This window comes from Macrotis lagotis, chromosome 4, assembly GCF_037893015.1.
Source record: "Macrotis lagotis isolate mMagLag1 chromosome 4, bilby.v1.9.chrom.fasta, whole genome shotgun sequence".
Classification (NCBI taxonomy): Eukaryota; Metazoa; Chordata; class Mammalia; order Peramelemorphia; family Peramelidae; genus Macrotis; species Macrotis lagotis.
Window position 1 is genome coordinate 167,121,556 of NC_133661.1, and position 25,279 is coordinate 167,146,834.

Below are 25,279 nucleotides of genomic sequence, written 5' to 3' on the forward strand. Positions count from 1 at the left end.
TAACACCTTGCAGCAAGAGAGCAAATCCTTGGAAAATACAATTAGACAAATGCAAAAAGAAAATAATTCTCTCAAAACCTCAACTGATCAAATGGAAAACTCTTACAAAAATAGAATTGACCAATTGGAAAAGGAGTTGCAAAAGGTAAATGAAGAAAATTCTTCCCTAAAAAAAAAGAATGGAGTCTGTGGAAACCAATGACTTCCTGAGACAACAAGAATCTGCTAACACAAAACCAAAAAATTGAAAAATTAGAAGAAAATGATTTCATCAGCAAAACCACTGACCTCAAGAATAGACTGAGGGGAGATGAACCTAAAAATTATTGGTCTTCCTTAAAACATTGAAAAAAAAACCTGGACTCAATATTAAAGGATTTAGTGATGGAGAACCACCACCCTGATAACATGGAACCAGAGAATGCAATGATGCCCTCAGGAAAGGGATCTCAAAATGAAAATGCCAAAGAATATTGTGGCCAAATTCAAGAATTATCAAATAAAAGATAAAATCCTGCAAGCAGCAAGAAAGAAACAATTTAAATACCAAGGAACAAAAGTAAGAATTACACAGCACCTGGCAGCATCAACATTAAGGGATTGAAAGGCCTGGAATATGATATTCCAAAAACAAGGGAGCTTGGAATGCAGCCAAGAATCCATTATCCAGCAAAACTGAGCCTTCTCTTCCAGAGCATTTAATGAAATAGGAGACTTCCAACTTTTCCAGATGAAAAGACCAGAGCTTAATAGAAAATCTGGACTTCAAACAGGAGACTCAAGAGACACATGAAAAGGTAAAATATAAAAAAGGGGAAGGAAGAAAAAGAAAAACACTGTCATCAAATAAGATGAAATTGGTTATATCCCTACCTGGGAGAAAAATTTTAATAATTCTAGAGAATTGTAAGTCTATTAGAGAGAATTTAATTAGCCAGAAGAGATGGACACTCATGACTTATTCAAGAAACTGCTATCCAATAAGATGAAAATTGACTATATCCCTACCTGGGAGAAAGATTCTAATAACTCTTGAGAATTGTAACTAGAGAGAATTTATTTAGCCAGAGTGATGGACATTCAAGACTTATTCAAGAAACTGTTTTGCAATAAGATGAAACTGGCTATATCCTTGCCTGAGAGAAAGACTCTAATAACTCTCAATAACTGTAATTCTAGTAGAGAGAATACACTTAGCCAGAAGTGATGGACAGTCGTGACCTCTCTGTGACTCGAGAGAATGATTTAAAAATAATATCTCCTTAAAAAGGGGGACAGTAAGGAGATGGGAGGATGGAGGAGACTAAATGGGGTAAATCTCATTAAATTATGAAGTACAAAGGACTTATTGCAATAGAGGGGAAGAAGGGAGGAGGTGAGAATCACCTGAATCTTACTCTCATCAGATTGGCTTAAAAGTAACATGCATACATACATACATACACTCAGTTAAGAAACTTATTTTACCTTTAAACTGGTAAAAGAGGAAAAGGGGAGAGGGAGGAAAGGGAGAAGCAATAGAAGGAAGAAGGGGCAAAGGGAAAGGGGGAAAAGGGAAGGAGGGTTGGATATAGGAGGGCTAATACACTGAAGGTGGTTGTATTTAGAAAAAAAATACTGGGGAATATGGATAAAGGGAAAAAAGGGGGACAATATAAATAGAGGGAAGATAACATGGAGGGCAATAAAGAGTTAGAAATTATAACTTTGAATGTGACTGGGATGAACTCTCCCTTAAAATGTAAGTGGATAGCACACTCGATTAAAAACCAGAATCCTATAATACGCTGCTTACAAGAAACTCATTTGAAGTAGATACATATAGAGTAAAGGTGAAAGGATAGAGCAAAATATATTTTGCTTCAGCTGAAGTGAAAAAAGCAGGGGTAGCAATCTTTATGTAAAAATAGAGAGCATTAAAAAAAAGATAAGGAAGGAACCACAGACAATAAAGTAATTTCAATACTAAATATATATGCACCCAATAGTATAGCATCCAAATTCTTAGGGGAGAAATTGAAGGAGCTACAGGAAGACATAGACAGCAAAAACTCTACTAGTGGGAGAACTCAACCTCCCCACTTTCAGATTTAGATAAATCTAATCATAAAATAAAAAAGAAGAAAGTTAAGGAGGTAAATAAATTGTTAGACAATCTAGACATGATATAGCTATGGAGGAAATTGAATGGGGATAGAAAGGAATATGCTTTCTTTCCTGCAGTACATGGCACTTACACAAAAAATTGACCATGTACAAGGGCATAAAAACCCTAATAATCAATTGCAGAAAGGCAGAAATAGTAAATGTATCTTACTCAGATCATAATGCAATAAAAATCATATGCAATATTGGGCCAAAGAGATAAAGATCCAAAACTAATTGGAAACTAAATAACCTCATTTTAAAGAATGAGTGGATCAACAACAAATTATAGAAAGAATTGATTATTTCATCCTAGATAATGACAATAATGAAACAACATACCAAAATCTATGAGATACACTCAAGACAGCTGTCTGGGGATATACCTTTAAATGCTTATATGAATAAATTAGAGAAAGAGGAAATCAATGAACTAAATATACAACTAAAAAAATTAGAGAAAGAACAAATTAAAAATTCCCAGTTAAAAAACCAAATTAGAAATTTTAAAATTAAAAGAGAAATTAATAAAATTGAAAGGAAGAAGACTATTGAACTAATAAATAAAACCAAGAGCTGGTTTTATGCAAAAATCAATAAAATTGATAAACCTCTGGTCAATTTGATTAAAAAAAAGAAAAAACGAAAACCAAATTGCTAGTATCATAAATGAAAAAGGTGAACTCATCACCAATGATGAGGAAATTAAAGTAATAACCCAGAACTATTTTGCCCAACTATAAGACAATAAATTTGATAATCTAAATGGAATGGAGGAATTACAAAAATATAAGGTACCTAGGTTAAATGAAGAAGAAATTAAATACTTAAATAACCCTATCTCAGAAAAAGAAATTCAACAAGCCATTATTGAACTCCCTAAGAAAAAATCTCCAGGGCCAGAAAGATTCACAAGTGAATTCTATCAAACATTTAAGGAACAACAGGTTCTAATTCTATATAAATGTTTTGAAAAAAATAGGTGAAGATGGAACCCTGTGTCTCTTTTTATGACACAATATAGAGCTAATACCTAAACCAGGAAGAGTTAAAACAGAAAAAGAAAACTATATACCTATCTCCCTGATGAATATAGATACAAAAATCTTAAATAAAATCTTAGTGAAACAACTACAACAAGTTATCACTAGGATAATACATTATGACCAAGTAGGATTGATCCCAGGAATGCAGGGTTGTTTCAATATTAGGAAAACTGTCAGTATAATTAATTACATCAATAATAAACCTATCAGAAATCATATGATCATATCAATAGATGCTGAAAAAGCTTTTGACAAAATATAGCACCCATTCCTACTAAAAACACTAGAGAGTGTAGGAATAAATGGATTGTTTCTTAGAATAGACTGTTTTTAGAATAAGCAGTATCTATCTGAAATCATCATCAAGCATTATATGCAATGGGGATAGGCTCGAGGCATTCACAATAAGATCAGGGATGAAACAAGGACGCTAATTATCACCACTACCATTCAATATCGTATTAGAAATGTTAGCTTCAGCAATTAGAGAAGAAAAAGAAATTGAAGAAATTAGAATTGGGAAGAAAGAGACAAAACTCTCACTCTTTGCAGATGACATGATGGTATACCTAGAGAATCCCAAGAAATCATCCAAAAAACTACTGAAAACAATTAGCAATTTTACCAAAGTTGCAGGATATAAAATAAACCCTCATAAATCCTCAACTTTTCTATATATGACTAACAAGATAACACAGGAAGAGCTAAAAAGAGAAATCCCATTCAAAGTAACCTCAGGCAATATAAAATACCTGGGAGTCTATATGCCAAGGCAGACTCAGAAACTTTTTGAAAACAATTATAAAACACTTCTCACACAAATTAAATCAGATTTAAATAACTGGGCAAATATCAACTGCTCATGGACAGGTTGAGCTAATATAATAAAAATAACAATTCTACCAAAACTAAACCACATGTTTGGTACCCTACCAATCAAAATTTCAAAAAATTACTTTAATGAGTTAGAAAAAGTGGTAAGTAAATTCATATGGAAAAATAAAAAGTCAAGAATTTCCAGGGATTTAATGAAAAAAGTGCAAAAGAAGGGGGCTTAGTCTTGCCAAATCTAAAATTATATTATGAAGCATCAGTCATCAAAACTGTCTGGTACTGGCTAAGAAATAGAGTGGTGGACCAGTGGAATAGACTAGGTGCAATAGCAGGAAGTGATTATAGTAATCTGCTGTTTGATAAACCCAAAGAGTCCAGCTATTGGGATAAAAACTCTCTCTTTGATAAAAACTGCTGGGAAAATTGGAAGTTAGTATAGAAGAAACTTAGATTAGACCAACACCTCACACCCTGTTATCAAGATAAGATCCAAATGGATACAGGATTCAGATGTAAAAAACAATACTATAAGCAAATTAGAAGATCAAGGACTAGTTTACCTGTCAGATCTATGGAAAGGGAAGCAGTTTAGGACTAACAAAGAGATGGAGAACATCACTAAAAACAAGCTAGGTGATTTTGATTACATTAAATTAAAAAGCTTCTGCACAGATAAAACCACTGTAACCAAGATGAAAAGAAATGTAGCAAAATGGGAAACAATCTTTACAACTAATGTTTCTGACAAAGGACTCATTTCTAAAATATACAGAGAATTGAGTCCTATTTTAAAAAAAGCCATTCCCCAATTGACAAATGGTCAAAGGATATGCAAAGGCAATTTACAGATGAGATCAAAGCAATCCATAGTCATAGGAAAAATTGCTCTAAATTATTACTTATTAGAGCAATGCAAATTAAAGTATCTCTGAGGTACCACCTCACACCTCTCAGACTGGCCAATATGAACAGAAAGGATGATGATCATTGTTGGAAGGGTTGTGGGAAATATGGGACACTATTACATTGTTGGTGGAGCTGTGAACTTATCCAACCTTTCTGGAGAGAAATTTGGAACTATGCCCGAAAGGGCAACAAAAATGCACATACCCTTTGATCCAGCAATACCACTACTGGGTCTATACCCTGAAGAGATGATGAAAAGGGTAAAAACAGCACTTGTACAAAAATATTCATAGCAACCGTGTTTGTGGTGGCAAAGAATTGGAAATTAAGTAAATGTCCTTCAATTGGGGAATAGCTTAGCAAACTGTGGTATATGTATGTCATGGAACATTGTTGTTCTATTAGAAACCATGAGGGATGGGAATTCAGGGAAGCCTAGAGGGATTTGCTTGAACTGATGCTGAGTGAGAAGAGCAGAACCAGAAAAACATTGTACACCCTAACAGCAACATGGGGGCAACAATCAACGTTGATGGACTCACTCATTTAATCAGTGCAACAATCAGGGACAATCTGGGGTTCTCTGCAATGGAGAATGCCATCTGTATCCAGATAAAGAACTGTGGAGTTTGAACAAAGTCCAAGGACTATTTCCTTTAATTTAGAAAAAAAAATAATTATCTTATTGTACTGATCTTGTACTTTATTTTTCTTCTTTAAGAATATGATTTCTCTCTCATCATACTCAATTTGGATCCATGTACAACATGGAAACAATGCAAAGACTGGCAAATTGCCTTCTGTGGGGGGTGGGGGGGAGGGAACTAAGATTGGGGAAATATTTTAAAACTCAAAAAAAAGAATTTGTGCTTACACTGTAAAAAATAAATAATGAAACAACAACAACAACAAAAGAAATGTTAGCTTCAGCAATAAAGAGAAAAAAGAAATTGAAGGAATTAGAATAGGGAGGAAGAGACAAAACTCTCACTCTATGCAGATGACACGATGGTATACCTAGAGAATTCCCTAAAATCATCTAAAAAACTACTAGAAATAATTAGCAACTTCAGCAAGGTCCCAGGATATCAAACAAATGCTCATAAATCCTCAACATCTCTATATATGATTAGCAAGATGTAGCAGAAAGAGCTAGAAAGAGAAATCCTATTCAAAGTAACTTCAGAGAATATAAAATACCTGGGAGTCTACCTGTCAAGGCAGACTCAGAAACTTTTTGAAAACAATTACAAAACACTTCTTACATAAAATCAGATTTAAATAACTGGGCAAATATGAATGGCTCATGGATAGGCTGAGCAAATATAATAAAAATGATAATTCTACCAAAATTAAACTACTTGGTTAGTGCCCTACCAATCAAAATTCCAATGAATTACTTTTATAAGTTAGAAAATGTTATATTATGTAAGTAAATTCATATGGAGAAATAAAAAGTCAAGAATTTCCAAGGATTCAATGAAAAAAAATTGCAAAAGAAGGTGGTTTGGCCTTACCAGATCTAATTATATTATAAAGCACCAGTCATCAAAACTGTTTTCTACTGGCTAAGAAATAGAGTGGTGGATCAGTGGAATAGAATAGGTGCAATAGCAGGAAATGATTATAGTAATCTGCTGTTTGATAAACCCAAAGAGTCCAGATTGAAATAAAAACTCTCTTTCTTGGATAAAAACCTCTCTCTTTGATAAAAACTGTTGGGAAAATTGGAAGTTAGTATGGAAGAAACTTCAATTAGACCAACACCTCACACCCTATACCAAGATAAGATCAAAATGGATACAGGACCTAGACATAAAAACCATTATTATAAGCAAGCTAGGAGATCAAGGAATAGTTTACCTGTCAGATCTATGGAAAGGGAAGAAGTTTATGACCAAGGAAGAGATGGAGAACACCATTAAAAATAAACTAGACAATTTTGATTACATTAAATTAAAAAGCTTTACACACACAAAACCACTGTAACCAAGATCAAAAGTAATGTAGTAAATTGAGAAACAATTTTTATGACTAGCATTTCTGACAAAGGACTCATTTCTAAAACATACAGTGAACTGAGTCAAATTTTTTTAAAAAAGACAAGCCATTCCCCAATTGACAAATGGTTAGAGGATATGCAAAGGCAATTTACAGATGAGGAAATCAAAATGATCCATAGTCATATGAAAAATTTCTTTACATCACTAATTATTAGAGAAATGCAAATTAAAATATCTCTGAGGTACCACCTCAACCTCTCAGACCAGCCAATATGACCAGAAATGACAAAGGTCAATGTTGGAAGGGATATGGGAAGTCTGGGACACTAATACATTGTTGGTGGAACTGTGGACTCATCCAACCTTTCCTGGAGAGCAATTTGGAATTATGCTCAAAAGGTATCAAAAATGTGCATACCAGCAATGCCACTATTTGGGGCTATATCCTAAAGAGATTATGAAAAAGGGTAAAAACATCACCTGTACAAAAATATTCATAACAGCCCTTTTTGTAGTGTCAAAGAATTGGAAATAGAGGGGATGTCCATGAATTGGGGAATGGCTTAATAAACTGTTGTATATGTATGTGATGGAACACTATTGTTCTATTTGAAACCACAAAGGATTGGAATTCAGGGAAGCCTGGAAGGATTTGCATGAACTGATGCTGAGCAAAATGAGCAGAACCAGAAGAACAATGTACACCCTAGCAGCAACATGGGAGTGAGGATCAACATTACTGGACTTGCTCATACCAACAGGGCAACAATCCAGCATAATTTTGGGCTATCTGCAATGGAGAATACCATCTGTATCCTGAGAAAGAATTGTAGAGTTTGAACAAAGACCAATTTTAAAAAAAATGTTATCATATTATGTAATTCTGCTATTATCTCATGTTTTATGTTTCCTCCTTAAGGATATGATTTCTCTCTCATCACATTTAACTTGGATCAATGCATACCATGGAAACAATGTAGAGACTGGCAGATTGCCTTCAGTGGGGGTGGGGCGAAGGAAGCAATATTGGAGGAAAAATTGTAAAACTCAAAATAAAATCTTTCAAACAAAAAGAAAATCTGAGTGGAATATACGGGGAGATGATTATCTAGAATACAAAGAGATTAATTATTTTACAAGATCAAACTTAATCAAATGCTACCCTAAAATTCTTAAAAGTTATTTTATTAGTGCAGCTTCTCATGTTTGAAACATACATACATAGGACAGTATAGTGTCAAAAATACTAGCCAGAAAATCACCTGCTCACCAGGACAACATATAGTCTTCATTGTGCCTCTCCCTAAACTACCTGTGTGTCCTTGAGCAAGGATGCTTTTTTTATAATCTAAACTCTCTGAATTTTAGTATATTTATCTGAAAGATGAGGCTATTGGGCTCCTTTTATAGAAGCCTTGGTCCTTTCCATCTCTATCAGTTTATAATAAATTAGATGTGTGGAAAGCATGAGAAACAATAAAGCATTATTTAAACTGAGCTACTAATACAAAAACTGACAAGTGACTGGCTGGCTTTCCAGTCTTAGGATGGAAAAATAATATAAGTTCCACTGTATAATATTTGTTAAGGACATAAAATTTCAATTCGACTCAAATCAGAATAGACTATTAAGCACCAATGACAAGCAAAATACTGAGCAAGGATCTGGGAATATCACAGAAAAATAAGCAAGCCTTATCCCAAGTAGCTTTTATTTAGTATTCCATCTACTGAACTAGTTATAAATACAAAGAATTCTCAAAAAAATTTTAAAATATAGATGTATAAAATATAATTAAATAATATAAATACATCTTCAAAAAAGGATTCATATAGAAAGCAAAAGTAGATTATAATAGAACAAAAGAAAACCATTTTTAAAGAATCAAAAATCTTTTTGAATCCTATATATTTTTAAGAAAGACCTTTTAATCACCCTGGTTATCAATTTGAGTTTTGACATTACCCTTGAATGCTCTGTCTCTCCTTTTACTTCAATTTTACACCATATCTATTCTAGAGTACTAAGAGAAAGAAGTAGATTGCAGAATAATCCAGCAATCTGCCTTTTGTTAGTCTTTTCCATGAAAATAAAATTTGTGATATTGACTCACCAGACCAAGGATCAGTCAAGAACTGTCCACCATCCTGTTGCGCTTGGCTCTGCCCTACCTCTTTCCCACCCTAGAGAAGGAGCAGCTACAGCAGCAGGCCTTGGCTGAAGTGAGACCCAGCTCATGGGAGCATCATCTAAAACATCCCTTGGAGACTATGAGCTTTACAATTCATCTGCTACCCATACCACCCCTATATCGAACAATCACCCACATCCCATTTCTTACTTTAGCCCTACATTAATCACTAATCATGTAGTAGCAAACTATCCCCTACCCAAATCTCCCTTTTCTCATGCCCATTAATCCTACTCTGACCATGAGTCCTTCCCACCCCTTCTACTGTACCTTCTGAAATTCCTGTTTCATAATAAATAAATTTCCCTTCACTCTGAACTTGTTTCTCTTAAATTCCTCTCTATTAGCTCTCATCTTAGCCTCTTATCCTTCATGATGCTGCAAACCTTGGCCATCTTCTCCAGCACTGGCCTTCTCAAACAACACACTCCACTAAAAACACTGATCCTGTAGGACGATTTGCAATATTCCTTGTTCCCACCGCTATTTCTAGATTTTCCCTTTACCACCAGCCCTCCACAATCTTTCTTCCTTTGAAGTCCACTCCATCAAATTTTTAAACCTAATGCACATCATGGTGGCTATTGTATTCCAGCCCCAAGGTCACATTCTCCTTCCTTTTTCAAGGATCTGGGTCACCACCTTTCCTTTTTTGCTCTTTTTGCCTTTAATCTTGTTAACTTCAACCTTCATAATAATGCCTCTAAAATTTCATAATCTCCCACCCAACTTCCTTTAATCCCATAACCTTTGGTGTTTCATGACACTTCAGGTAAACAAAGAGATGATCACACACCCGATCTAATCACTACTCCTAAGTGTTTTACTGCCTTAATTAGAAACTTTGTCTCATTCCATCCCTGAGTCTCAACACTCCAAAATCTATTCTCTGCCCTCAATGAGACCTCCTAACTCCCTGCCTCCCAGTGTTTTCTCAGCTAGTGGCCAGCTCTGATTACATTTTCCTTCCTTTTCAAGCCCGACCCTGTAGTTATTCATTTCAAACACTACAATGTCCTTTGCTCTGAAATCCCTTGCCCCCATGCATGATGGCCACTAGGCTCTTGTCAAAAACTCAGCTCTAGTTTACTTTCACCATGGGCCTCCTCTATTCCTATTCACTTCTGCTGAATGGAACTAAAGTAAGTCATACACTAGTGCTTATTTGGTATAGTACATCAAGTGACAGTACCAGCTTCAACTGGACCCAACTGAACATAATAAAGTAGTCCTTTTATTCTGACAAATAGTCCCTATCTCACTCCTCACAGAAGCTATTTTAGATCTTCTGTTCCCGCTTCAAACTTTTCCCTTTTCCCATTCAGTTGAGGATCTTGATTCTCATTCTAATGAGAAAATTAAGGGCATTTGATTTAAGCGCCCTCTCTTCTCCCATTCTCTTATCTCAAAACTCCTTGACATTTTCTCCCACTTGTCCCCTTTCCCACTCTCTAACAAAGAGATAGCCTTTACCTTGCCAAATCTAACCCTTCTACATGTCCTTGATCTTATCCTTTAATGTCTTCTCCTGTAGATTGCAACCTTAATCATTCCCTCTCTCAAATATTTCATTTCTTCCTATCTACTAATTTCTTTCCTATTAAATTCAAACTTGCCCAAGTCTCCTCCATCCTTCTAAAAATTTTGCTAGACCCTACTAAGCCCTCAAGCTATGGTCCTATAGCTTTTCTCCCTTTCTCAATCAAACTCCTAGAAAAAGCTATCCAAACTTATTACCTCTCCTTTCCCTCTCACTCTCCAGCTCTCTGAAATCTGAATTCCAACCTCAACATTCACTGACTGCTCTTTTCAAAATTATCAAAACTGCAAAACTCTTGGATCTTTTTCCTCATCATTCTCAACTTGTCTGTTGCAAATTGACAATACTGTTCACCCTTTATTTCGAAATACTCTCTCCTTTTGGGGTTTCTTGACAAAATTTCTCTCTCCTAGTTCTCCCCTTAGCTGAAAGATCCCTTTTGCATTTCCTTTGCTGGCTGATCATCCATATCAAATGTTCTAACCAGATGTTTCTCAAGATTCTATCTTGAACCATCTTCTCTTCTTTTTCTATATTCTCTCTTTTGGTAACCTTTCAAGCTGTCAGAGATTTAATTATCATCTCCATATAGATGATGCTGAAATCTATATATCCAATTCCAATCTTTCTCCTGACTTTCAATTTCCTATCACCAGGTGTCTATTAAACTTTTCAAACTGGATTTCTAACTCAGTAAGTCCAAAAGAGAATTCATCTTTCCCAAATGCTATTCTCTTCCAAACTTTTCTATTTCTGCTGAATGTACCACCATATTTTTAATCTTCCAGGTTCATACCCATGGCATTATCCTGGACTCCTTACATTCCTTCACCCTACATATCTCATCAGTTTCCAAATCGTGCCTTCACAATTATCTTTCATATTGAACCCTTTCTCTCTCTTCACACAGCCACCACATCAGTTTAGGCCTTCAACAGCTCTCACCTAGATTATTATAATAGCTTCTTACTTGGTCTCTATGCCTCAAATCTCTCCCCATTTCAATCTATCATCCATCCATCCAGGGGTCAAGGTGTTTTTCTTAAATGCAAATCCAATCATTTCATCCCCCTAACTCAACCAACTCCAATGGTCTCTATGGCCTCTATGTCAAAGATGAACTCTCTTTAATTTTTACAGTCCATCACATCCTGCTCCCAACCTATCTTTTTAACCTCATTGGAATGACTCCTCCTGTATTCTGTGACCCTGCAAAATTAACCTCCTCCCTGCTACTCTCATCTACAACATTCCATTCATTTCCCACTTCACTGTCTCTACAATGGCCGTCTCCCAGGTTTGGAATGCACTTTCTGATCACTCAACTGCCTCCTTTCCAATTATGTATTATGTATTTCATTATTATGTATTAATTCTGTAAATATATATATATATATATATACTATATATATATGTATAAGTGTTCCTCATGTGTGCCTCTTCTGCATGGTGATCATGTTCTTCTTTGTATTTGTATTATTAACACTGCCTAATACATAAGTATGTCATATATGTTTGACTGATGACTGACCACAGCTTTCAATTAACCACACATGTATGATGGTTCTGGTCATCCTATAACTTGATTCAGAATAACCTTAGGTGTAAAAGAAGCTACTATACTGTATATTAGTGGTGAGAATTACTTAAATTATTTTGTAAAGTAGACAAAAATTTACTGAGCACTTACAATATGAGTAACATTATTTTATGATAAAATGGATGCTTAGCACACCAAATTAACCTTATATCTGAATTAGTTTCCAATATCCAAATATCAAGTTTTCACTTGATAAAATGTATCTGTATGAAATTTTGCAATTTTTAAAAAAGTATTTTATATAAATAAATAGAAGATTCATTTACAATTTACACTTCAAGAAAATTTAGTATAAGAAAACAAAACATTTATTTTTATTCTCTAGAATAACATTTATTTTTATACTTGTGAAATGAGTCTCTCACTTCATTTCACAGAAACAACAGACTACTAGTTAACCTTCTTTAGCTTTTCAGTCCACCACTGGAAGGGTATGCTTAACTCACTGTTATAGAAGTACTTTTATCAATAACAATAATAATCACTGACTGTATTTATAATTATATTTTAAAATATCATTTTCAAGCTGCAACTTTTAGGAATTGTATGACTTGAAATTTTTAGTTCCAGAAATTTCTGTGAAGAAATCATTTAGATGCTGATATATCAGATACAGTATTTCTTTTTTTAATTTCTAAATATTAAGGAAACATGTTTGAATAGTACATGTCACATGGTAAACACAATGAATTCAATAATATTTTAAATACTAATGTGATTTCCTTCATGTAAAATCCTGAAGGATTGCCTGCATTAAAAGAAAAGCTCATATAGGGTTAATAAATCATCCTCTAATTACTTTTCTATTTCTATTTCTGTTACTGCTCTTTCACTCTCTTTTACTTTTTTTAATACTCTCTTTTAACTTTCACATAGATTACAGGGACTGCAAACTTTTGGATATTGTCAGTTTGAGTGTTGCTTATGAGAAAAAGATTATGCCAGTCTCTCTAAGAACTCTGATATAATTGTTCATTGAAGGTAGTCTCTAACAGAATGCTCCCTTACCAAAAAATGATTGTGAATCATGGTACAGGCTCCCTCACAAGATATTCCCATGCTAAGATTTAAAATGGGGTACCTTAAGTATTCTAAAAGTTCAAGGGATTGCTTTATAACAAGGAAGTATATATGAGGGAAATGAAGACCTCCAGAATAGAATCTAGAACAAGATCTGTAAATAGCTACAATGATTTAGACAAAAAAAAAAAGAAAGAGAGTGGGATAGAAACTATCTAAGATACAAATGTAAGAAAACAGAAAATAGTTGATTATTCTTACTACAATTTTGTTTAGTCATTTTTACAATATGAGGAACTATTTTCAAGCCTTTTGAACTTCTCATGCTAATCAGGCATCCTCAATTACCTATAACAGCAACCTTGAAGTCACTTTTTCAGACACTGGCACCTACCCCATTGGAAAAGTGAAAAATCAAAAACAATCTCCATGTCCAAATTCTATTTATGGTTCCTATAAGAATATTTAAAGAAGAGAAGCAGAATCATGAAGGGTTACTTGAAAGTTAATGAAGACTTAAGGAAGACAAAGGAGCAGGAATCTTAAAAGGAAGACTTAAGAATCTAGTTGGCAAGGTGGTAAAAGTAATAAGAACAAACTGGAGTGTATAGCAAATAAACAGAGTGCACTGTGGGGCAAGGTGATTAAATAGATAGGAAGCAGTACAAGGAAGGAGGGAAGCTGTTGAGACTATAAAAGGAACTGAGGTGGGGCTGTCTGTCAAGTTATTAAAAGGTAATAAATAACTGTAAAGATAATAGGAATTTAGAGGTAAAATTATTCACCAACAAGTAGTTTTTTTAAAGGTTGTAAATCTCAAACTGAATGAAGCTTAGAGATGATTTTGCAGTAACTTACATTGAGTGGATAATATTTGTATTTCTGTCATAGTCAAGTATCGTATATTGAAAACATAAGAGACAAATTCCCAAAATTAATACCAATTTTTGGTGATTCACTTGGTCACAAATGATTGTGCCAGAGGGAACATAAAAAAAGATCTTTAAAAGATGTAAGTTCCTTATAGAAAAAGACCAAGTCATCTTTTTATGTGCATTTTCTGAGAACATTATAGAGTCTGACATGTTATAGGAACTTAATGTTTCTTGACTGACTGAAAGTAAATTTGATAAGTATCACTTAACTGTCTTAGAAGCCACCCCTGAGAGGACTATGGACTGAAAAGGTATAAAAAAGAAATGGAAGAGGTAAAAAGAGGGGGAAAAAGGTAAAAGATGCAACTTAAGAAGATATAGTAGTCCCCTAATAACTATATAATGAAATTATAGGTGAAATCACTGATTTCTTATTATTAATCATTTAAATGTATTATGATTAAATATTAATAATAATAATTATTATTAATTAGGAAATCTAGGTGCCAGAGGAGGGAACCATAGTGAAGAATAATTGAATGAAGGATGAAATAGAAATGATTGTCATCAAAGTATAATAGAGAGCACTTGGATTAGAAAAAAGAAATATACGAGGAATTTGAGAAGCAGATCACAAGCCTGGCACAGAGGCATGATGGATGACTTTGATTATTCAAATATACACAGGGCTTTTCTCTAACAAACTTAACAGCTCGTAACTTCTTGACCTGCTTAAATAATAATTTCATCCTTCAAAAACAACATAGAGAAATTTCATTGTGGATTTGATTTTCATTAAAAAGAAAGAATTAGTTCCTGAATAATAGTGGGTTAAAGGAAATGTTGGGCAAAATGGGAGGTAGCAACTACTCCCTTCAGAGTTCATGATAGAAAAGGAGAGCAAAATCAGGCATAATGTGATATACTCCACAGATTTTTGCAAAACAGATTAGCAAAGATTCAGAAAGGAAAATGACTACTGTTGAGAGGAATATTGGAGGGCAGCACACTGATACACTGTTGGTGCTATGAAGTTATCTAACCATTCTATAAAGCAGTCTGGAAATAAACTCTCAAAATTATTAAAACAGATTTCAAAAGATCCAACACAAGAATAGGTAGGATTTTAGATACAAAAGACAGTAAGAGAAATCAACCAAGTAGTATGGAAGCATCAAGAATAAAATTCTGAAAAGCAAAGAGAGAAGCAATTCGAATGAGGAATATATCAAGTAATATGAAGAGACCAATGTTGCTTCAGAGATGCAAAGGGAATCACATTAGATTTTTAAACAATATACATAGAAGAAAGAAACAAAGAGCAAAGAACTGAGGATAAAGATAGTGTGGCATGTGACACATGTAGCTAAACTCAGAAAAAGCTGAAGTGGTCAAAGGAAGTTAAGGATAACACAAGAGATTGTTTTAAAGTATCAAAGGGGAAAGATGAATATCCTAGAAAGGTTAAGACAATTTCTTAGGGTGGAAAGGCAAATGATAATAATAAAGGAAAAATAGAGTTGCTTAATTTTTCCTTTGTTCCTATTTTCGCTTCAAGAACTATTTCTGCACTAGAAGTGCTATAACAAAAAAGACTCAATGATACCACGAGGCCCATAACCAAGAGAGATCAAAGAAAGAAAGATAGAAAAGGGCCTATATGAATATTCAAAGCATCACGTTTTTGTAGCGAAGAATTAGAAACAAAGTGGATATCCATCCATCAATTGGGGAATGGAAGAACAAATTACGAAATGTGAATATAATGGAATATTATTGCACCAGTAGAAAATACAAAAACGATAGATTCAGAGAAATATGTGATGATTTGTATGAACTAATAAAAAGTGAAGTGAGAATAACCAGAACAATTTGTACAATAATTATATTCATTATCAAGGAAATGAAAGATTTAAGATCTATGTTAAATACATTGACAAATTATGACTCCGGTAGACAGATGATGAATCATGTTTCACATTTCTTGGCAGAGAAAGAGAATGGATTAGAGATATAGAATGAATATATATCTGTTAAAGAGGAGGAGGAGGAGTGTTTTTTGGTGGGGAGGAAAGTTGTTGCTGGGAAGTATTAGAAAGGTTGTAATGGTGATAGCAAAAAAAAAAGGAGAACAGAAAATAGAAGAGGGAGATTCAAAGGAAGAAATGGACAGTCGGGCAATGTTGGTAATTATCTAATGAAGATGATAACCATTTTTAAGAGATGCATGCCAGAAATAGTGAAAATTCATAATATCATGCTATGTTTTTACCATCAGTATTTATGTAGAAGAATGTTGATAATTGTCAAGTTCTTCAGAATAAAGATAAAATAAATTAAAAAGAAATAGATCTGATTCGATATATATATATATATATATATATGTATGTATATGTATTTGTACTGTCCAGTTACAACGTGGGCCTAGTTTCTCTTTATCAGTCCTTCAATTTACTATCTATCTATCTATCTATCTATCTATCTATCTATCTATCTACTTGGCTTACTACATACAGTAGGGTTCAAAAGACTTCCTTCTCAGAATCTCTTCTACCCTTTCTGCAATCGTTAATTTACTTCTATACTTTTTTCTATCTATCCATTATTCATCTCAGCACACTATAATTCTCTCCTTTCATTCTTCTCTTAAATCTCAGAGGAAAAGAAGTACGACCTTTTTTCCTAACATTATTTCTTTATCTATGGTCTGGATCCTAACCCTTTCCAATACAAGGAGGAATTCTCACATTTAGTCATTCTCTTTCCACTATCTTTAAGCTCTTCCCTTTTATTGACTTCTTTCACTTATGATTTTAAAAATACATCTCTCTCTATTCTGAAAAAAAAATTTCCTAATCTATCATCTTATGTCCTTTTTCTTTTACATCCCCCTTCATCTACAATAGCCATTCTCTCAGCACTCTGTCCTAAATTTCTCTTCTAAAACAAACCATTCTAATGTTAGGAATAACTTTTTTTTTCCAAAGAAAAGACAAATTTAATTTGAAATATATATTTACCTACAAGCTGAAGAGGCAAGTTAAATCAGTGAAAATGAATCCTGAATTATGATGCTTACACTTATTGGCAGGTTTGGTATTAAACATCTAAGAATGAGTTATTATGCCAGTTAGATCAGGACTTAATTGGAAATGAATGCATTTTAAGGGTGCATTTAAATTATTTCTAAATATCATAAAGTATCATGTGCTGTTCTTTTAGAACACCAGTTTTTATCATAGAAGTTATTATCCAGAATCTCTAATTTTCCACAGGATAAAGCCTTAGTTTCAGTTATCTTTCCATGGAGAGCCTACTGATACAACCTTATGGTCTTAGACAAACAGTATTGGACTGTTTTTCTTGGTTGATTTATAAAACTCTTAAGTTTCATCATCATCATTTTCTACAGTTGTCAGTCTCTTCCATATCTCTCAAAATCATGTCTAAATGTTGATCATAAGCTTTTAATCCTCTTCATAGTTCTGGATTACATCTCATTTTTTGGTCATTTCTCATTTTTCTGGTCATTTCTCATTTTTACATAAGTTCATTCCTAAATGCGAAGTCTGGTGGTTTGTTGCCAATCCATGTTGATTACCAGGTTTCAAATCAATAACTTTTTTTCCTAACCAAATGCCATTATTGATGTCATTTTCCTTGACCTCTTACAGCCAAGAGATACTGTTAAGTTTCCCCATTTATTTTTTTATTTTTAGGTTTTTTTGCAAGGCAAATGGGGTTAAGTGACTTGCCCAAGGCCACACAGCTAGGTAATTATTAAGTGTTTGAGACCAGATTTGAACCCAGGTACTCTTGACTCCAGGACCAGTGCTTTATCCACTGCGCCACCTAGTCACCCCAAGTTTCCAATTTAAATTCATTTCTTCCTTGATTTTATTATAATGTCCTTTCCTATTTCTCCTAATTCTAAATGCTTTTCCTGTGATTCTGTCTTCTTTCTCTTCGTATTCCTTAACAGTAGGTGTAACCCTGTGTAATAGTAGGTAAAGTAGGTAAAGTAAAGTAGGTAAAGTAAAAAGAATTGTTCATCATGATATGGAAATATGTTTAACATATTTGGATAACATTTCAGATTACTCAAAGTCAAGGGGAGGGGAGAGAGAGAAAAATGTGGAACTCAAAATCTTACAAAAAATAAATGTTAAGAACTATCTTTACAAGTAATTGGAATAAAATAAAGAAAAATCACATTGAAAAAAGAATTGCTGGGGGGGCAGAGCCAAGATGGAGGCATGAAGGCAGCATTTCCTGGGAACTCCTTCCCCCCAAAACTCCAAAAGCTGTCAAATTATGACTCTAGTCAAAATTTAGAGGGGCAGAACCCACAGAAAGACTGAGTGATACATTTTCCCAGTCCAAGATAACCTAGAAGTTCCTCAGGAAAGGTATGTCTCATCAGGACTGAGAGTTGGAAAAAGCCCCAGTCGCAGTGCAGCACAGGACAGTTTGAAGGGGTGGTGAGAGAATTCTGCTACACCAGAATGAGTGTGGAATGAGGAACACTGGCCACAGAACCTGCAGTGAGAATTGGGAGAAACCAGCCTGCACCTCCAGAACACAGTCCACAGATGGTAAGGAGGTCAAGGGAGACCACTGAAATTTCTTTGCTCTCCCTAGGGGCAGGACTCTGGTATTTGCCCACACTCAGATCCAGGTTGTAGTTTGAGCTTCCACACAAAGATAGCCCAGCAGGGTCCCTCCTTAAAACTCCAGGGCAGAGGGGAGTGCTGTGGTCATCTACATATCAAAGCACAGGCAAGAAAGCTTAAGACTTTGGAGGAATAAAGGTCCCAGTGGGGTGTCCCCCCCCCCAAAAAAAAATGCCCAAAGTCTTGGAAGTGCAGTAAATTAGTCTTGGACTGAGGAAATGAGTAAACAACAGAAAAAGAAGAATCATAGAGAATTACTTTACTCCCATGGAAGATCAAAACACATATTCAGATGACAACAAAATCTAAGCTTCTGGATCCAAAACCTCCAATAGAAATAGAAAATGGGCTCAGACTATGGATGAGCTCAAAAAAGGCTTTGAAAAGCAATTAAGGGAGGTGGAGGAAAAATTGAAAGGAGAAATGAGAGTGATGCAGAAAAATCATGAAAACCAAATCAACAGCTTGGTGAAAGAAATACAAAAAAATACTGAAGAAAATAGTATGTTAAAAACCAGTTTAGGCCTAATGGAAAAAAAAAGCAAAACAAAAGGCAAATGAGGAGAAGGATGTCTTAAAAAACAGAACTGGCCAGCTGGAAAAGGAGATAAAAAAAATCTCTCTGAAGAAAGCTCTCTGCATTCAAATGCAGAATGGAACTAAAGGAAGCTGATGACTTTGTGAGAAATAGGGAAGAAATAAAACTATTCCAAAAAAAACCCAATTAGAAGAAAATATGAAATATCTCATTGGAAAAACAACTGACCTCAAAAACCAGATCCAGAAGAAATAATTTTAAAATTATTGGGCTACCTCAAAGTCACGACCAGGAAAAGAGCCTAGACTTCATTTTTCAAGAAATAATACAGCAAAATTGCACTGAGATCCTAGATGCAGAGGGTAAAACAGAAATTGAGGGAATTCACTGGTCACCTCCTGAAAGAGATCCCAAAAAGAAAAACTTCCAGGAATATTATAGCCAAAATTCCAAAACTCCCAAATCAAAGAGAAAATTCTAAAAGCTGCCAGAAACAAACACTTCAACTACCAAGGCTTCATAGTCAGGATTACACAGGATCTGGCAGCATTAAGAATTCATAGGGTTTGGAATATGATACTCTGGAAGGCAAAAGATCTTGGTTTACAACCCAAGCATCAACTGAACATCCTCTTTCAGGGGAAAAGATGGACTTTCAATGAAACAGGGGACTTTAAGACTTTCCTACTGAAACAACCAGATCTGAAGAGAAAGTCTGATCTCCAAGTAAAGGACTCTGGTGAACCATAAAGGGAGTGGAAGAGAAGGACTAACTATGAGGAACTTAATGATATTGAACTGTTTGTATTCCTGAATGGGAAGAAGATAATGATAACTCATATGAACTTTCTCATTTATAAGAGCTGTTAGAAGGAGCATATATAGACAGGGCACAGGAAGGAGTGGAATATAATGGTATAATATAGTAAAAAGATGGAGTCAGTGGGTGAGAAAGGAAAGTATTGGGAGCAAGGGAAAGGAGATGAAGAAGAAACTTAAGAAATTTCACATAAGAGGAAATTAAAAAGCTTTTTCAATGGAGTGGAACGGGGGAAGGCAAGGGGGAATTAGTGAGCCTTCATTCTCATCAGAAATGGCTCAGAGAGGAAATAACATACACACTTAATAGGGTGAGGAAATCTATCTTACCCTAGAGAAAAATGAGAATAAAGGGATGGAATAAGGGGGAATGGGGGGGGGGGAGGGAAGGGGGGATAGGTGATAGAAGAGAGGCAAGATTGTGTGAGAGGGTACTCAGATACAACACACTTTTGGACAGGGGCAGAATTAAAGGACAGAAAGAATAGAATAGATGAGAGTGGGGAGGAATAGAGTGGAAGGAAATACTGCTAGTAATAGCAACTGTGGGAAAAATATTGAAGCAACTTCTCTGGTGATGATAAAGAAAGCAACCCACCCCAGAGACAGAACCACTGGAATCTGAACACAGACTGAAGAACATTTTTTTTCTCTCTCTGACTATTCTTGAGGTCTCTCATCTTCTTGGGGGGGGGTTATGTTTACTCATAACAAAATTATTGTAATAACATAAAATTTAAAAAAAGAATTGTTCATAGTCATAGTCATAGAAACTGTAACTGTTAGATACACAATTTGAACCTGAACTGAACCTTGAACTGAAATCCTAGGGCTCTTTCCATCATACTTCCATTTCCACAAATGTTAATATTCTCCAAAATGCCTAACTGGTTCTTCTAAGAACTGGACTTATAAAAAATAGATTGTTCTTCAGTCATTTCAATTGTATTTGTGATCCCATTTGGGGTTTTCTTGGCAAATGATACTGGTTACATAGCCTTCTCCAAATCATTTCTACATATGAGGAAACTGAGGCACAAAGAATGAAGTGGCTTGCCCAGGGCTATACAGCTTGTAAGTGTCTGGGATGGGATTTGAACTCAGAGGGATGTCTTCCTGACTCCACACCCAGCACTCTAATCTACTGAGCCATCCCTAAGGGGTTATAATAAAAACTAGGTATTATTGTTTTTAAATGTATCCCATACCAGTTATTAAAACCATCAGTAATAAAGATACAAGGTACTTACTTTGTATTATCATCTTCCTTCTCCTCGTATAGTTTAATTGGAGATGAAACTACTTTGGACAGTATCTCATTTTGATCTCTCTAATTAAGAAACAAAACAAGTATTATTAAATATACCATATGGTAAAAGGATGCCAGTAACTCTAACACGGACTAAGGTGACTGCCAATCAATGACTGCCACTGGTCCTCAAAGAGATAAAAGGTGGTTTCCCCTCTCTGATATCCCTTGAGACAGAGAATGCTTAGTAGCAGTTCACTTTTTTACCCCCACCAAAACAATGAAGGTGTAGAATACAAAACAGGTAGGAGACTTGTCAATTCTGACTTTATCAGAAGTCATTGTACCTATTTCAACCATGTGGATATTAATGATATTACATTTAACTTCCAATTTTGTTTTGGTAAATTCATTGAAGTCTTCTGTCAAATGAGCACAGCACCTCCTCTTTAAATCCAATTCATGTTCATGTCATGGCATCACCCCCATGATGTTACAAACAGTAATAACAGTCAAGTGATTAAATTATTAGGGACAATGCCAAGAAGGGAAGCGAGAATGGGGCTCCTGTTAGGTATGGGTAATACAAACCAAAGAGAATTATGAGGTTTCAGAGGAATTAATCTAAATTCATATATATATATATATATATATATATATATATATATATATATACATACATACATACATACACACACACACATACATACCTATAGAAAGAAGTTGGATGTTTTTGCTCAATTTACACTGAGCTGGTGTATCTCAAACTTCAAAGGTCACCTTGTGGCTTACTCATAGGTACAATTTTTTACAGCAGCTAATTTACCAAACAAGTCATTCATACAATACACAATTGTTCATGAATGTTACCCAAATTCGAGTGGTAAAAGGGGGTGTTAAAAAAGAGGAAGGAAAGCAAGTGTTTTTATAATATTTTTTTTAAAAAAGCTGTCCTAAGCCCAAACTATTTTGCACTACTCCAGTTAGATACAATATTTACTTACTATTGCTTCTTCTGCTTGACGAACCAGTTCAGCTGTTTTTGCTTCAAGTTCTGCATTTAACCGTCTAAAATAAACAAAAAAATTGTTAAATCAGGATACACTGAAGTACCTAATGAAATTAAAATTATTAGATGAAAATACTAAATTAGGTTGGCTTATGTCAAAAATGGAAGAGATTGCCATAATGAAACTTAATCTATTTCAAAAATTCCAAAAACATTATTTTGAAGCTCCATAAAGAAGCCATTATTGCCAATTTAGCAGAAATAAGTTGCCAATAATTTGGTATTAGAAAATGTTTGATTCAGGGAGGTGATAGATGCCTCAAGGGAGGCATCAATCAAAAAAAAATCTTCATTTTATCTCCTCAGTCTACTATTGAAAAAAGTAAGTCATTCAAAAAGCATTTAATAAATATTATTACATTTGAGGGACTTTGTTATATGCTGAGTATACAAAGGCAAAAAAAACCCAGCCCCCCCCCCTTTAAAGGAACTCACAGTGTAATGGAGAAGTTAACATAAAATAATTAAACAAAATAAATTTAGAGACAGATAAATATGATCAATTGGATGGAATCATAAAATACCTTCTCTTTATGAGGAATTGAGAAAAGCTTCTTTTACAAGGTAGAATTTTAACTAGGACTTTAGGAATTCAGTGTATGACCATGAAAGGGAAAATTCCAGGTAGGTAGTTAGTGAAAATGCAGGGAACTGGGAGATGAGTATCTTGTGCAAAGAACAAAGAGTTTTGATGAATTATTTTTGTTTCCTTTTTTTTAATTCATTGTTATCAGAGGTGGATTATGGATAGGAAAGGAAGAATAACCTAAGAAATGAAGTATTATGAAAACAAAAGATCAATACTTTTTTTGGAAATAAAACAAAAATTTATTTAAAAGGTTACAAGACATAGGAAGGGATAAGGAGAGAGTGAGAGAGAGAAAGAGAGAGAGAGAGAGAGACAGAGAGAGAGAGAGAGCCGAGCCAAGCAGATTAGCTGAACCACAGGTCAGAGAAGACTGTGGCCCTGAGCTGGAGTCCAACTCAGGTTTTTACGTCTCCCCTCTCATCCAGATGGCAAAAGGTAAACTCCCTTCCCCTATACAGCACCAGGAATTAGGTAGAGGGTAAAGCCTAAGGAGATCAGGATACAAATTTTACATTAAACAATGAATCAATGGTAATGGGGAGATCAATACATTTTAAAATTGGTTTTTATAATGGGTATTACTATAAAATTATTCCATAATCAAATGGATTTATAATCTCAAAGATTTATAGATTCCTTCCAGTGATGCAGATTAAAATCCATGTCATCATGGAAAAAGAAAAAGAGAACCACTATATCAGGATAAGGAAGACTGAAGGTCTTATTTGCAAAGTGACAATGTGGACTTCTGTCAACCTAGACCATTAATTGTTGACATTAAAAAACAGTAATATAAAGTAATTCTTTTTTACACTGCAGGGTGGTGTAAAATGATGAATGTACCTAGCAAACAAATATTTATTTATTGCCTACTATGTGTCTGGCAGAATTGATTAATAAATGACACATGGATCAATGAATGGATAACACAACTATGTTCTACATGTGCATTACTAAAGATTTGGAAAGAATAATCTACAAAGGATGTTATAAGATTATGTTGAGAATCCACCACAAGAATTCCACTTTAGACGACGGACTGAAAAAGTTAACTATAAAAAGCTCTAGAGGTGCTACACAATGACCATGGAATGATCCAGAATTCAAAGTCTTCCCAGAATATCGACTTTTTAAAATTTTTCATTTTATTTTTTTTTCCAATTATATGCAAAGTTTTCAGTCTTCATCTTTTTGTCAGCTTTGAGGTCCACGTTTCTTTGGCTCCTTCCCCCTCCCCCTCCCCATGACAGTCTGATACTGGCCCCACAAGCAGCACCACCACCATCATCATCATCAGCCTTCCAGGCCCGGCAGCTCCAGGCGCCACCCCGGAGCATCATAAGCTGCCCCTCCGGCCCGTCCTTCTACTCTTATACTTTAACGCTTATACTTTATACTTCTGGCGCGCTCCCTCCTGGCCTTCCCGCCTACAATGCCCCCCTTCGGGGCCGCTCCCAACCCCCTCCCCACCAGGCCGGGAGCCCCCCGGGGCCCCTCCTTCATCTTTCCGGGCATCCCCTGCGCCAAGCAAACCGGAGGCGCTAAACCAGTATTTATGGACTCAGGCCTTCCCAATGGTGGAATAAGGGGCGACGCGAGGGAGGGCGCGTGAAGCCGGCGAGGAGGAGGGTGGGTTGAAGAGGATGCCGGAAGGCGGGAAAAACCGGGCGCCCCCTCCCCCACCCAGGCCGCGGGCCGTTCCCTCCGTACAGGTACTCTTCCTCCTTGCTCCGAAGGTCTCTCATCGGCTTCAAGGTCCCGGCGGAGTCCCCCTTCTGAAACAAGACAAGCGCCCTTCAGATGCCATTCAAATCCCCCGGCCCCCCAACCCCGTCTTGGCGCCAGCCCCGGGGTACCCAGGCGTCCGAGGCGGCGGAAGGAGCCGGCCGCAGGGCGATCTTCTTGGTCTCCATCTTCGCGGAATGCGTCGCCGTTACCAAGGCGACGGGTTATAGTCTCGCGATGGTTCCTGCGCGAGTGCCTCCGCCCCGCCCCTTCCTTCCCCTTCCGGAGCGCCGCTTCCGGGCGTGGAGTGGCGGGCGGAGGGTTGCGCCGCCTTGCAGGTCCCGCCCGCGAGGCCGAGGCCCCGCACACCGCCAGCCCGCCATGTGGGGCATCGGGCAGCTTCGAGGTTAGAGTCCCCAGAAAGCCACTTATCGGGGCGGCACCTAGCCGCAGTGG

At 35.7% G+C, this 25,279-nt stretch overlaps 1 protein-coding gene across 1 annotated transcript in view; it reads right to left on the reverse strand.

Moving 5' to 3' along the window:
• TEX9 (testis expressed 9) overlaps positions 1-25,059 on the reverse strand; it is a 67,051-nt gene extending 41,992 nt beyond the window's left edge. The window contains exons 1-4 of the mRNA XM_074234608.1: positions 24,955-25,059; positions 24,809-24,873; positions 22,445-22,508; positions 21,442-21,521 (exon numbers count right to left, since the gene is read on the reverse strand). Coding sequence (XP_074090709.1) covers positions 21,442-21,521; positions 22,445-22,508; positions 24,809-24,873; positions 24,955-25,011 — 266 coding nt within the window. The 5' untranslated portion in view covers positions 25,012-25,059. The remainder of the gene's footprint in view (positions 1-21,441; positions 21,522-22,444; positions 22,509-24,808; positions 24,874-24,954) is intronic.
• Positions 25,060-25,279: the final 220 nt, after the last annotated feature.